The 14,662-nt window shown below is 32.9% G+C and overlaps 1 protein-coding gene and 1 long non-coding RNA gene across 2 annotated transcripts; both read right to left on the bottom strand.

Moving 5' to 3' along the window:
• Nucleotides 1-257: 257 nt before the first annotated feature.
• LOC126724489 (uncharacterized) lies at nucleotides 258-1,952 on the bottom strand. The gene is made up of 3 exons (XR_007655007.1): nucleotides 1,886-1,952; nucleotides 871-952; nucleotides 258-466 (listed from the first exon to the last, which is right to left on the bottom strand). It is a non-coding gene; the product is annotated as an uncharacterized LOC126724489 (long non-coding RNA).
• Nucleotides 1,953-12,572: 10,620 nt separating this feature from the next.
• Nucleotides 12,573-14,117, bottom strand: LOC126722187 (uncharacterized). Its single transcript, XM_050425335.1, has one exon. It carries the CDS (start codon nucleotides 14,115-14,117, stop codon nucleotides 12,573-12,575), a length of 1,545 nt encoding a protein of 514 aa, XP_050281292.1.
• Nucleotides 14,118-14,662: the final 545 nt, after the last annotated feature.

Below are 14,662 nucleotides of genomic sequence, written 5' to 3'. Positions count from 1 at the left end.
TTGTTTTTCTGTTATGTAAGGCAAGTTCTCCATCCTGTACTTTAGGTGGTTCCTTTAGCATAATTTCTTTTACATTTATGTCCATTGAGGTGTTCAATCTATGCATCAACATTTAACATTATTTTATGCTTGTTTGCAGAATATTCAATGTTTTTATAAAAGACAAAAACAGAGTCACAGAAAGGACGAACACCATTTCTAAGTATCATCTGCCACACATGTAATATATGTAGAGGCCAAAGGATACATTTCCTTGATCAAGTATTTCGTTGAACCCATTAAATCTTTCTAAGAAATTTAATGCCAAAGTACAATTTGCAGTACAAATTTTGCAGGACTTCTCATCAAGAGCATATACAAACTAATTCACAAACTCAGCATGACTCCAATGTCTCTTACAAATATCCAGAAGTTCGAAGATAGCTTGAGTGGATTTTAACACACAAAGTCTGACTGCCATCCATTGCTTTAGATTTCATGATAAGGAGTGTTTCATATATATGTAAAAAAATCATACAAATCAGTCAAAATAAATAATGTTTTCCAATCCAAACAAATTTTATGCATCACTTCATATCCTCTTAATCTAATTGAACAGATAGTCGGTTTTTTTTTTTTTTTATTTTTTTTTTATTTTTTTTTTTTTTTTATAATAAACTAAAGCACATATTGGAGTATCTAACCAGCAATTAGGTACACTTCAAAAAACAATTACAAAACTATTTTTTCATATTTAATTGTCTTTTCTAAAGATACCACTTGGTCCCTATTTTAATTTTCAGTAGCAAATGTATAACACAATATTGACACCTATCATTTAAAAAGTATCGCAGAGTAGCCACAAATAAATAAAAGTATGACAGTAGTTACTTGTTTTTAATTTCTGTGATTTCTGGAATGTCAAGATTGACATTGAGTTTTGTTGCAAATGTGGATGATAGTTGATAGTCACCTACAAAAAAGTTGTAAAAAGCTTATCAGGCATGGTGAGAAAGGACTAAAGAGGGCTGCAACAAGTTATAATTCAGCAAATTATTTCGGAAAAAAACTGGCATGAGCTCCTAGTTCTCTGCAGAATAAATGAACATGGCTTGCCACTGCCATTTACTTTTATTGCATATGGATATTCCTTCACTTGAAGACAATGGCATAGAATGAGGTAATGAGTTCAAGACCCAGGGGTGCATGTAAAATTACTAATAATACCAAAAAAAAATTCCCAAGGCATGGTGATACAGTCCTAATTGACTAGTTGTTGCCATACTCCTTTACCAAATATTGTTGAAAAAAAGTGAAACAAAAAAAGAATTTTCAAAAGTTGAAAAGGAATTGTCCTAAACAAAGGTATCCAATACTTGAATCTAAAGGATGAATACAATTAATCAGTAAAACCTAAACACATATGACTACCAACTTGAGAGCCTCTCTGAAATTGCACCTTTTTAATTTCTCCTTCCATAACAATGGAATGGAAAGTGAGGTGCGCATGTAAATTATTGATAAGATAAAATAAAATCAAAAGCTAAAAAATTTTAAGAATATAAAGCAACTGAACTTATGGAATCATTCTAATTTCTCTTTGCAGGGATGTGCAACCATATATATATATATTCCTCACATTTGTCCCATGACTACTAAAGTAACCCAACGTAGAATCACCTAGCCAGAAAATGTCAATAAGGGGCAACATAAAAGTTTTTCTTTTTATTAAGGTACTACAAAATAGAAATCACAATGTAATATTTTTTATCTAATGACTAAATTGCTTATTCAAATTTCATGCCATGCACAATTTCCATTCAATTTGCGACATGTTAACGTGCACATATTAGAAAGAAACTGCAAGAAAATAAGTGGGAAAATGACCCAAAAAAAGAACACACACCTCTCCACTTCTTCTTGAAGCCATTATCCACATTAGAAACGACGCACTCAGGTGGGAAAACATCTGTTGTATGAATGTAAAGACACAATCATCATTTCCATCATAAGCCTGAGCCAAACTCCACAGACATATATGTATATCAAAATCCAAACAATAATCATAAACCCATATATATTTTCACTTCTAATAAACAATGAGCATATAGAAAAAGCAAAAACAATAATAACCCACAATGAAAACCCCTCCGATTGCGTCAAGCACTGCATCCAGACGGAAACTATTGATGTATTCCTTCTGCAAAAGAAAGAAAGAGGAAGTGTGAGAATTTGAGAGAAAAATATGGCTGAAGAAAATGAAAGGTTACTATGTGAGTATGAAAATATGGAAAGAAAGAGTGAGAAGATGAAAAGTGTGAGCAAGTGAAAACAAAAAAAAAAAAAAAAAAAAAAAAACAAAAAAACAAAACATGGAAGAAAACGAACAAAGAAAAAAGAAGGACGTGCCGTTTGGAGTTGTAGTTTAGATAGATGGAAATGGTTTTGCTAAGCGTAGGGATTGAGATTCATATAGAAGACAAAGACAATCAGAATAGCTAAGAGTAGCGAAACAAACAAACCCAGAGCCGGAGGACACGTACAACTATCTTTATCTATATCAGTTGGGATTGTGTTGCATGCAATTTTCATGGAGCTAGACTTCTACTTTGGATTTACCTAGTAAGTTTCCACTTGTATTGCAATTTTGATTGTAACAACTAACAAGATAATGTAAAATTCGTTTGACCAATGATGTGGCAATTCAAATGACTTCTCTTTTCTTCTTCTTTTTTTTGATAAAAAATCAAATGTTTATTCATGTCACTCGTTAGATATACATTAGACAAATGATAAAGGACCAAAGGAAATACAAATTTTACTTTTGAAAAAACATTTATAAATTGAACTATTAATTAGTGTAATTGGTGTCACTCTAACAATTTACAAATAAATATTGATTTATTTTTTTGTAATTAATGACACATTAATTTATAAAGTTTATAAGGTAAAATTAGGGGTGAGAGGTAACCATGTTTGACATGACCTAAGAATATAATACTGTTTTAATTACATGAGTTTTTATGTCAAAGCGGGTTAACCCATTTTAATACAATTTATGAATAGATAAATTTGTATTAGCATGCTTAATCTGCAATGAACCTGAAATAACTCAATTTATATATAAAAAAAATGTCAAATTTATCTAACATAAATTTGAATTCTATAAAAGAAATTTAGTGGTTATATAACTACTTCCCCAAATTCCTCAGATCCATCTATCAAAGTAGCCACTGAAAACACTACACCCAACATTAACAAAGTTATTGAATGGTCCTTACTAGCAGCCAATTATGTAAAACCCCATGAGGTCAAATAAAAAATAATTTTAACGTAGATGCATGTAATTAAGTATTCCATATGTCAAAAAAAACTTCCCCAATATATTTTACATTCCCAATTATAACAGAAATAATTCTCAATCCGAGTATATTAGCCACTAGATCATGATCTAGGTGTGATATTAAAAAGCCATGGGCCCATGCTAAAAACACCTCTTCAGCCAACACCTGAATGAGACCAGATGGTCCAAATTTGTTTTGTGAAATTTTAGTAGTGTTCGGCTAACGAGAAAGGTCATCACATTAAATTCTTATTTTAAGTACATGGCTCAACTATAAAAGTTATATGATTTTAGACTGAGATTTCTTCATGTATATATAAGTTAAATCCTTAGACCTTTCCAAGAACATAATTTATGGTCAAGTTCCAAGATGGTTGGAGAGGGATTCATTACTTTTTGTTAATTTTTGTGACAACTTGCTTCAAGGACTATTTCCCACTCTAAGTTTTCTTAGGCTGCAATATATCTTTGTCTCCAATAACAAGTTAACTGGAGAAATCCCTTCTTGAATTTGTAATGCAAGTTCTGTTGAAGTCCTAGATTTGCCTCATAAGCACTTAAGTGGCATGATTCTAAAGTTTTTAGAACGCTCTAATGTCCTTAAAATGTTGGATTTGTGAATGAATATTCTTCATGGTACCATCCCAGCAACATTTGCCAAGGGAAATACTTTTAGGAATATTAACCTTAATGGCAATCAATTGGAAGGTCTATTGCCACAATCTTTGGCAAATTATAGGAATTTGGTAGTTCTAGATCTCGGAAGTAATAAGATAAACGGAACCTTCCCTTATTGGTTGGAAGGTCTTTTAAAGTTGCAAGTTCTTGCCATAAGATCAAAAAAATTGCAAGGTCGTATAGGCAATCCTAAGACCAAATCTCCTTTCCCAAATTTGAGAATTATAGGCATCTCTAACAATGACTTTTGAAAGTCATGACAAATGTGGATTAAGGAAAAGTTGCTTTGAAATATACGGGAGTCGAGTATTATCAAGATTCTTTGAATATAATGATTATTGGGTTGCATGTTGAGTTGGTGACAATCAAAACTATCTTCAAAACTCTTGATTTTTTAAACAATAGTTTTATAGTAGAGATGCCAAAGATAATTGGAATGCTTACACAATAACCTTATAGGTTATATTCCTTCATCATTTGGAAATTTGACCAATTTTGAATGATTAGACCTCTCTTTCAACAATCTTAGTGGGGAGATTCACAAGTAATTGACTGTTCTTAACCTTTAATATTTCTTTGTCTCTAATAACAAATTAACTAGAGAATGCCTTTGTTTAATTTGTAATGCAAGGTCCCTTGAAGTTCTAGATTTGTCTCACTACAACTTAAGTGGAATGATTCCAAAGTGTTGGTACACTCTAATTTCCTTTCAGTGTTGGATTTGAGAATGAATAGCCTTTATGGTACCATCCCTACAACATTTTCCATAGGAAATCATTTAAGAAATGTTAACCTTAATCGCAATCAATTGGAAGGGCCATTGCCACAATCTTTGACAAATTGTAGGGACTTGGAAGTTCTAGATCTAGAAAACAATAAAATAAATGACACCTTCCCTTATTGGTTATAAAGTTATCTAAGATTGCAGGTTCTTGTTATAAGATCAAACAAATTTCAAGGTCAAATAGGCAATCCTAAAACCAAATTTTCTTTCCAAAATTTGTGAATCATGGATATCTCTAAAAATGAGTTTAATGGTCCGTTGCCTTGTAAATATTTTAAATATTTCAAAGCCATGGCGAATGAAGGTGGAGTTGTGTTAAAATATATGGGAGATTGGTATTATCAAGATTCTTTGAATGTGATAATCAAATGGTTGTATATGGAGTAAGTGAGAATTCAAACTATTTTCACAACTATTGATTTTTCAAACAATAGCTTCGAAGGGAAGATGCCAAAAATAATTGGAAAACTTAAATCACTCAAGGGGCTCAATTTTTCTCACAATAACCTTAATGGTTATATTCCATCATCATTTGGTAATTTTACCAATCTTGAATGGTCAGACCTCTCTTTCAACAAACTCAGCAGGGAGATTCCCGGGGAATCGACAAATCTACAGTGGCTTGAAGTTTTAGAGCTATCACATAATCAACTTACATGACATATACCTTTAGGAAAGAAAATCAATACATTTAACAATGATTCATACACCAAAAACTTGGGATTATGTGGATTTCCATTATTAAGGACATGCAACAACCACGAGGCAAAGCAACCACCACCATCAACCTTGCAACAAGAAGACAATTTAGAGCCAGAAAATGGGTTTGGTTGGAAAGCGGTATCTATAGGTTAGAGATGTGGATCAATATTTGGTACGTTTATGGGAGATCTTATGTTTAAAATCATAAAAACCAATATTGATTGTGAGAATGGTCAAATTAGAACAACATATCATACTCAGAAGGCTAAAGAAAAATGCACCTCCAAATACAACAGTTTCTCTATGGTGATTGAGACCCAAAAATACTCCAAGTGGCCTTGCATCTCTATTTGTACTCTATGTTGTATCAAACGTTATTTCATCATCGAAGTGGCTATAGTCAATGATCATTCTTGCATCGGCCTAAAAGATATTAGTAATCAACTTCTCACAGTCCAATTGAGTAGCGAAATAATATGAAGGATTTTCCTTAAGTTAACGACTGAAATATCTTCCCAATTAGTAGCTTCCCCATGCTTCATGTCTCTTTGTCGCTTAGTGCATAAATAATTTTTTTATCTTGTTTGGTAAAACTAAGATTATCATATCCACCAACTTGCTTACTAAGAAACTCATGAGATTGCTTTAATCTTAATCCCGATTCATGTGCCAAATCAATTTCAAACAATGTTATGAATATCGTTTCAGACCCTGTTTCGGTTTGTCTATTGGAATGGAATATTTCTGTACTGGCCTGTTTTCGAATACCGTTTCAAAGGTTACCGGTTTACCATAAATAAATAAATATATATATATATATATATATATATAATTTAACAAATTTTCCAAAAGATAATAACTAATTACCAAAGTAGATACAAATAAGTAAATAATACGGTTGTTATTTAAAAAAAAAAATTATTATACATCTATACTACTGTTAATTAATTGATTTTTTTTTTTTTTTAATCAAGGTGTAGTACTATTTTTAAGTGAGCAATTTTAGGACTATAAATTATTATACAATTTTTTTGGAAAACTATAAGTGATTAACCATTGCTTACCCATAAACCTTATTAATATTTTTTTTACTAATTACACTTTGCTAGTTCACAATTATGGTAAGAAATTGTGAAAAATTTTGTGGTTAACTTTTCCTTTTAAGTTCAACTGTTAGTTAGTTTTTTTTTTTTTTTTTTTTTGGAGAATCAGTTCAACTGTTAGTTTATGTTAATAGGATGATGGTCACGTGACACTATTTGCAATAATGGCCAAAACGTGGCACTTTCACATTGCATACACATTTATTCATTTCACCTACCCCACCTAACTCCATCTCCTCTACCGGAATACAAGTATACATCCTTACAATTCTTCTCAAATCTGTGTGTTTTAAAATTTTAACTTGTTACTCTCCCTACCTCTCACTTTGTGGCTTTGTGCTGCAAAGTGCAAAGTGCAAAATGCAAATATGTGAAGGATGAAGTTTCATGAGTAATCCACCTCAGAAGAATCATCAAAGGTCACTCTCTGTTCTTTACCCTTCTCTCTGCTCATTGTTGTAGAATTTTTTTAATTATATTTGATGCCGTGAGGTAGAATAGAAACGGTGGAACTCAGAAAAGTCAAAACATTGCTGCATGTAACGATAAAAGTGAACAAAATTCATTCCGGCCAAAATTACCCGAAATTGGCCAAAATGACAGAAATTGGCCGAAATGGGCCGGCATTTGAGCCGAGGTGGAACAGAGTGTATTCTTGTTCCGGTTTTCATGCTGGTACGAGAAATTCCGTCCATTCCGGCCAGAATGGAATGGAATTAATAACATTGATTTCAATAGCATGAGTTGCAGCCACTTTCCGTTGTAATGGCATCATGTGCACAGTTGATGAGAGGTGGAGATAGTGGTTATGTTCAGTAATAAATTCACTCACCACATATTTTTTACTATCTCGATTAAGTACAATAACCAAACGTGCTTCACAACCACATCTTGTTTCTACTCGTGGATTTTTTATATTCTAATCTCTCTTGTCTTTGCCTCGAACTCCCTCCTTCGCGCACACAAATCTCCTTAAAGTAACCAATCCAGTCTTTTTACATTTATTTTTTCTAATACTAAAACCAGTCTTTCTACCATATTCATTATAAAAATCATATGCAATCTCATCCACTTCAAACTCCATCCCTTTAAATGGGGTAGATTCCATGGGCACGTTAGAAGGAGCATGTATTCCCATCATTATCCCTAGAAAAAATTGACTATAAATTTGTTATAACTTTCACTTATCATTTGGTTTCAAAATAGAGATGATGTAAAAAAAAAAATGAGATAGAGTAAAAGTGAAAGAGTAGCCAGAGTAAAAATGAAAGAGTCATTGGAAGCAAGGGAAAATTTGGCTGCTGAATGAGCAGTAAAGTTATGACATCTACTAATCCTACTAAAATTGCAAGAAACAAAAGACATAGCCAAGTCTTGAATGTCAGCAATCAAATGGGAAATAGACCAGGTAGAACAGGGACCATTGGTGTGGATAGACCAGGCAATCAAATATGCCATATACTAATAAAAATTCAATCTTTATCTCAAAAAAAAAAAAAAAAAAAAAAGATTCAATCTTTATCTCAAAAAAAAAAAAAAAATCAATCTTTATCTCAAAAAAAAAAAAAAAAAAGATACTCCAAGAATCATCCAGCCATTATAAAGATTCAATCTTTATCTCAAAAATTTAAAAATAAAAGTTTAGATAGACTCTAACTTGCATCCAGCCATCAAAACAACAATATAAACTCACCAAGACAACAATATAAATGTAGAAAAATGAGATGGACTCCAAGAATCATTCAGCCATTATAAAGATTCAATCTTTATCTCAAAAAATTTAAAATTAAAATTCAAATAAACTTTAACTTGCATCCAGCCACCAAAACAACAATATAAACTCACCAAGACAATAATATAAATGTAGAAAAATGATCAAACATCAAATAAGATAAGCATAAACAAGTTTATAGATATACCTCTATTTTGGCAAGATAGAAATAAAGATGCTCTGAAGCTGAACTTGTTCTCTGAACCTTCTGTGAAGTTTTTTTTTTTTTGTTAAAATCTATGAAGATTTGAACGTGCAACCTCTGTCTCACTTTTCCCTCCTAAAAGGTCTTTTTTGTTTCCCATAAGAACTTGCACAGATAACCTCTGTTTCACTTTTCCCTCCTAAAAGGTTTTTTTTTTTTCCTAATACAATTTGTTCTGTTGAGTTAACCCTCTAGTTTAAGTGGTGGAACCCTAGTTAAGTGTGTTTTAACATTTTAATTGACGTGGCATGTTTTTAACCCTTGATATTTTTAAAACTCATCTTGTTCGTGAACTGGACACTCTCCATTTCAAAGGGTAATGGAGAGGATCCGGATCCGGACAGGTAGCACATGCATAGAACCATTGAATGAGAACAAGGAATAAGAACTCCCCTTATCATTTTACCATTGAATTTTTGAATGTTACAAAACACAAAATGTCACTTTATTTATTTTTCAGTATTTTCAACTAAAATATTCAGGGTTTAAATCACTTTTATCCACTATAATTATTGAATTTTAAAAAATTGAAAATTAAAAAAAAAAATTAATTGAGAGCATGCATCCTTTTCTTATGGGTGGAAAAAATAGAAAATCAATTAACATCTATGTAGCAGGGAAGTAGGAACATGCGAGATTGAGAAAACCAACCAAAATAATAATAATAATAATAACAAAACAAAAAAACAATATGTGGGTATCCATCTTTAGAAAGTCGAGAATAAGTGAGGGTCCGAACATGTTTAATTTAGCCTCTTTATGGAAGTTTAGATGAAGCGGCCAAAAACTATAATATTAGCCATTTTTAAGTGTAGACTGTTGAGTGCAGAATTCATGAAACTATAAAACCAAATTTCTCCATGTTATTCCATAGATTCTATAATTTCTTCTAAACAATGTACTGAACACAATATATAGGTAGCTAGAAATACCAACCTTGCATGATCTCGGGCTTGTGAGGTTGCTCCCAGTCTTCTCTCCATGCGGACCATGCCTCACTCTTATAAAAGCTACTTCGGCTATATAGGTATCTAGAAACACTAATTCGAGTTTGGCAAAAAGAAATCCTTATTCCTGAAAAACATGTACCAAGAGATCCTACCTAAATATAGTAGCGACTAGCGAGAGGGAAACAGGCGTAGAAAATCTCACGAACTTTAGGAAGGCTAGGGCCTATAAGGGGGAAGAAGGTGTCATCATATTTCAATTGTAAGATTTTGACACCCTCTTCCTTTACGTACAAACACCCTCTCTCTACTTACAACTGAGGAGGTTTAGGGTCAATATGGGGGGAGGGTGTCATTTTCAATTGTAAGAATTTAACACTCTATTTACAAATACTCTCTCCTTACGATTGAAGTGGATGAGGAATTAGGATCAATATGGTGGAGAGGGTATCGCTTTCAATTATTGTTTAGAGCAGGGACTAAGGCACATTGCCCCCCCTCCCCTCAAATTTTTTTTTTTTTTTTTAAATTACTAGTATAGATATAGGTACTACTTTTAGCAATTTTGTTCTTTAAAATTATACTTTGCCTCCTAAACAATATAGTTGATTCTTTTAAAAGTAACGCTATAGTTACAAACTTTTCTATAACATTTTTACAAATTGTTGAGGTACAAATTGTTACTAGTTCACATCTCGGCTCGCCACTTACATCACTTTTTTATTTACCAATAATCATTCATCATATCAGTCATTTGTAAAAAGGTTTGTAACTCTAACATTTTTCCTCTTTTTAAAGGCTATAAAAAGAAATTTATACATCTAAAATCTAAAACAAAATATACAAGCCCAAAACAATTAGTCCAACAACAAAAATTTCCAATAACAAAGCTAAAAAATAAATAAACCCAATCAACCAATTTTACCCATCAAAGACCAACCAAAAAAAAAAAAACATTTAGCAGCTAAGAAGTAACAAAGCTAGAAGACAGCAACAGAGTTGCTCACCCTAACTCCAAGTCCTGGCTCCATCCCTGCTCTAGAGCGTTAACACCATTGTTTTACAAAATATGAAAAGCTCCACATTTTGCCCAACCAACCCCCAAATCTCCCACATCCACCTATGTATAATTGTGTTAAACTCATACACTGTTACAATAACAATGTAAAGTTACACTGACACTATTTATTTTACATTTAGTTTTTTATTCTTTCTATCTGTATCTCGATAATGAAGGAAGAAAATGGATGTTGGTTGTTGTGTGTGAAGAAATAGAAACAATTAAAAAATTAAGAAAATTTTATATTATAATGAAAAGGAGTTACAATATATAATCTGATGTGGGTATTTTTAAAAAGTGGTTATGTAAAAAAAAAAAAAAAAAAAAAAATTCTTATGCTATAATAAACAAAATTTTTTGCACAAACAGACTCCAAGAATTTTACACCTTCTCTCCTTACAATTGAAGAGGCAGGGGTCAATAACCAAGGTTAGGTTCTCGTCTCATTGTTATTTTAATCTCACCTTGCTTAATTAGTAAATGATATGGCTATATTTTATTAAGAGAACAAGAGGTGTCCGGTTAATAAATTAACAGGAGGCAAGCCGGACCCAAGGGGGAGAGGGTGTCATATTCAATTGTAAGAATTTTACACCCTCTCTGCTATTATTGAGGAGGGTGATGGGCATCAAGTGGGAATGGTATCATATTCAATTGTTAGAATTTCACAAATACCAAATACCCTCTTTACTTCTAATTGAAGTGGGTCAGGGTCAGTTAGTCGGCCGGAGTGGTGTCATATTCAATTGTAAGAATTTATATCCTCGCTTTTTAAAAACGAACTCTCTGCTTATTAATTGAGGAGGGTCAGAGTCAAATAAGAGGGAGAGGGCGTCATTTTGAATTGTGATAAGGAGAGATTCTCTCCCCATTATCGACCCTGACCTGACCCTGACCCTGGCCCTTCCCAAATGTTACCTTTGTCCAAGTTTCATCACTTTTAGTAAGGAGATAATAGGGTCAGCAAATTGTTGTCACTTTTATACAAAACTTAGAAATTTTAAGGTTTGATGTTAGTGACTACAAGTACAACTGTTGCCATTTTCATGACTCACAACGTATGCATTCCTCATACCATTAGGTGGCACCAGGGACGTAGCCAGGAATACATGCTTGGGGGGGCCGGGTTGTAACAGAGATATACCAAATATAATTTTTAAGTCTATTGGATACAAAATTATCAACTTTTATATATTATTATATACTTGAACATGTTGGGAATTCGACCGAAATTTCAAACCTGTGAGAAACAAAAAAATAGAAAAAACAAAACGCCAAAAGTAAAACAATCACACGCACAAGACAGTATTTACGTGGTTCGGTAATTTGCCTACGTCCACAGAGTTGCAGGGATTTCACTATTATCAAAGAAAATTACAATGTGCGGCTACAGTGTTTTTCTTTCTCAAAAACAACAACAAGACAAAACCCCAATCACCAAAAAAAACAGCTTTTATATCCTGCGCACAGGATTCACAATGGGTTACAAAACGGGCCAAAATTTTTTTGTAGGCCCAAGCCTCCGCTCCATGGACTAAGCCTCAGTAAATCTCCCATTATTCGGGTCAGGTCGGGTCATCAACCGAATCAAATCATGTCTGACGACGATTTTTCATGGAATAAAATTCATCCATTATCATCTCTATAGTGAAATTCCCTGCAATTTCCTTCTCTATATAAATTATCATATTATCTGCCAAAAACTCATCCTCCATTCTATTGCGATGTCTTGTTTTTAACAACTTCATAGCTGAGAAAGCTCGTTCTGTAGTTGCTGTAGAAATTGGAAGGGTTAACACAAGACGAATAAGTCTATCAATCAAAAAATATATTTGAGACTTTCCTGAAATTTTTAATCCCCTACATAGCTCGGAAATTGTACTCATATTCTGAAGATCTGGATGTTTTATCACATCAAGCTCATAATGTCGCAATTGAGACTCCAAAAGTTCTTGTTCATGTTCAGTGAAATCTTGAGGATAATATTTCTTAACCAAATTTCATATATCAACAATCTTGAATAATCTAAAAGCATCCTTGGGATTTAAAGCTGAACTAAGAATGACAAGTTCCGTTGTTAGCTCACAAAATCTACTTTTCAATTCTTGCAATTGAAAGTCTATTGCAACTGTAAATATGCCAATTCTAAAATGATGTTCCATTGTTAAATCGTCATCTTGACGACGATATCTACCTCGACCTTTAGTGTAACGAGCATTCATATCAGGAATATCAATTTCATGTTGCTCACAAAATGATATAACACTAGCAAGTAAAGGCTCCCATCCATCATCTCTCAACTTTTGAATAAGTGATTTTGTAGTTGAAACTAAATGCATGGCATTTAAAAGGTCTTGAGATTGTTGTTGCAAAGCTTGACAAAGAACATTAGTAATTCCCATTATCTCTTTCATCAAATGCAAGATTAAAATAAATTCAAATGATGTTAATACCTGATAAGCTCCCTCGGCATCACCGCGTTGTTTATAATTAGCTCCTTCCTCAGAAATAGTGTTGATAACTTTGCAAGTAGCATCAAACATTTTAATCAAACTACAAATAGATTGAAAATGAGATCCCCACCTAGTATCTCCAGCTCGTTGCAAAGTACCAATCTGGTTTGCACCTCTTCCAGTCTCAATTTCATTAGAAGCAATCATATTCTCAACTTGTTCTGCTTGAGCATGTTGCAATTCATCACTACGCTTACTAGAACCAACAACAATATTGATAATATTGACCAAATGATCAAAGAATTGATGAACATCTTTTACTTCTCTAGATGCTGTAACTAGAGCTAATTGCAACCTATGAGCCATACAATGTACATAATAAGCATATGGACAATCTTTAAGAAAAAGAGCTTGTAATCCATTCCATTCACCACGCATGTTACTAGCCCCATCATATCCTTGACCTCGAATATTTTCAATGTGGAGGTTATAACGAAAAAGGACAGCACATATCTCATTCTTTAAAGTCAATGCAGTAGTGTCTCTAACATGCACAACATAAAAAAAACGCTCTTTAATAAAACCTTCTTTATCAACAAATCTCAAAATGATGGCCATTTGCTCTCTCTTCGACTCATCCCGAGCTTCATCAACAAGAATGCAGAATTTTGCATCTCCAATTTCTTCACGAATAGCATTTCGCACATTATTAGCAAGAATATGCAAAATCTCCTTTTGAATTGTGGGTGATGTATATTTGGCATTTCCAGGAGCATTTTCCAAGACAACACTAGCTACTTTGTCATTAAAAGTTGATGTCAATTTTATCAATTCAATAAAATTGCCTCTATTTTTTGAATCAAGGCTTTCATCATGACCTCTAAAAGCACAAGCTTGGAATGCTAGCCATCGAGCACACTCTATTGAGGTTTTGAGCCGCAACCGATTATTCTCTAATTCTTTTGACGTTTGTTTCTCAATTAGCTTGTCAATATGTCGTGAATAATTCTGTAAATCCTCGCAACATTTCACAGCATTTTTATGTGGAGAGTTTGGTTCTTTCCCTTCATGACGAATTAAAGGACAATTCATTCCATCTTTCACCTTTTTCCAATTATTAAAACCTGTTGAAATGAACACATCTGATCCGGGACGACCTATTGGTTTCTTACTAAAAAGGTAGCAAGGAAAACAATATAATGCATCCGTTGTAGGTGAGTATTCCAACCAATCCTTATGTGAAACAAACCATGAAGGTTGAAATCGACGACGATGAGTATCATCATTGTATGGATAGACTATATTTTCAGGTTGGTATGGACCTTCTATGAGATAAGCTCGTCGAATTTCATCTTGTTTGTTGATAGGAAATTCACATATTTGTTTACGTGTTCCTGGATCACGATCTATCTCTTCAGATTGAAGTTTTGGACATTTGGAGGTGTGTTCATCAGGCATCGAAGTATTAACATTTGTTTCTACAGCCACAGGTGTCCTAATTTCTGAATTGCTAACATCTTTTTTCTTAAAGAATGCATCAATTGTTTTTCGTTTGCTCATAATTCTTTTAACTTTAAGAATATGACTCAATTAACTTGAAAAGAATTTTAAAAAATAAAATTTTAATTAGAAATTTT

This window comes from Quercus robur, chromosome 4, assembly GCF_932294415.1.
Source record: "Quercus robur chromosome 4, dhQueRobu3.1, whole genome shotgun sequence".
In the NCBI taxonomy this organism is placed as follows: Eukaryota; Viridiplantae; Streptophyta; class Magnoliopsida; order Fagales; family Fagaceae; genus Quercus; species Quercus robur.
The sequence above is the reverse complement of the archived record's forward strand: the minus strand, read 5'-3'. Positions and strand labels throughout refer to the sequence as shown.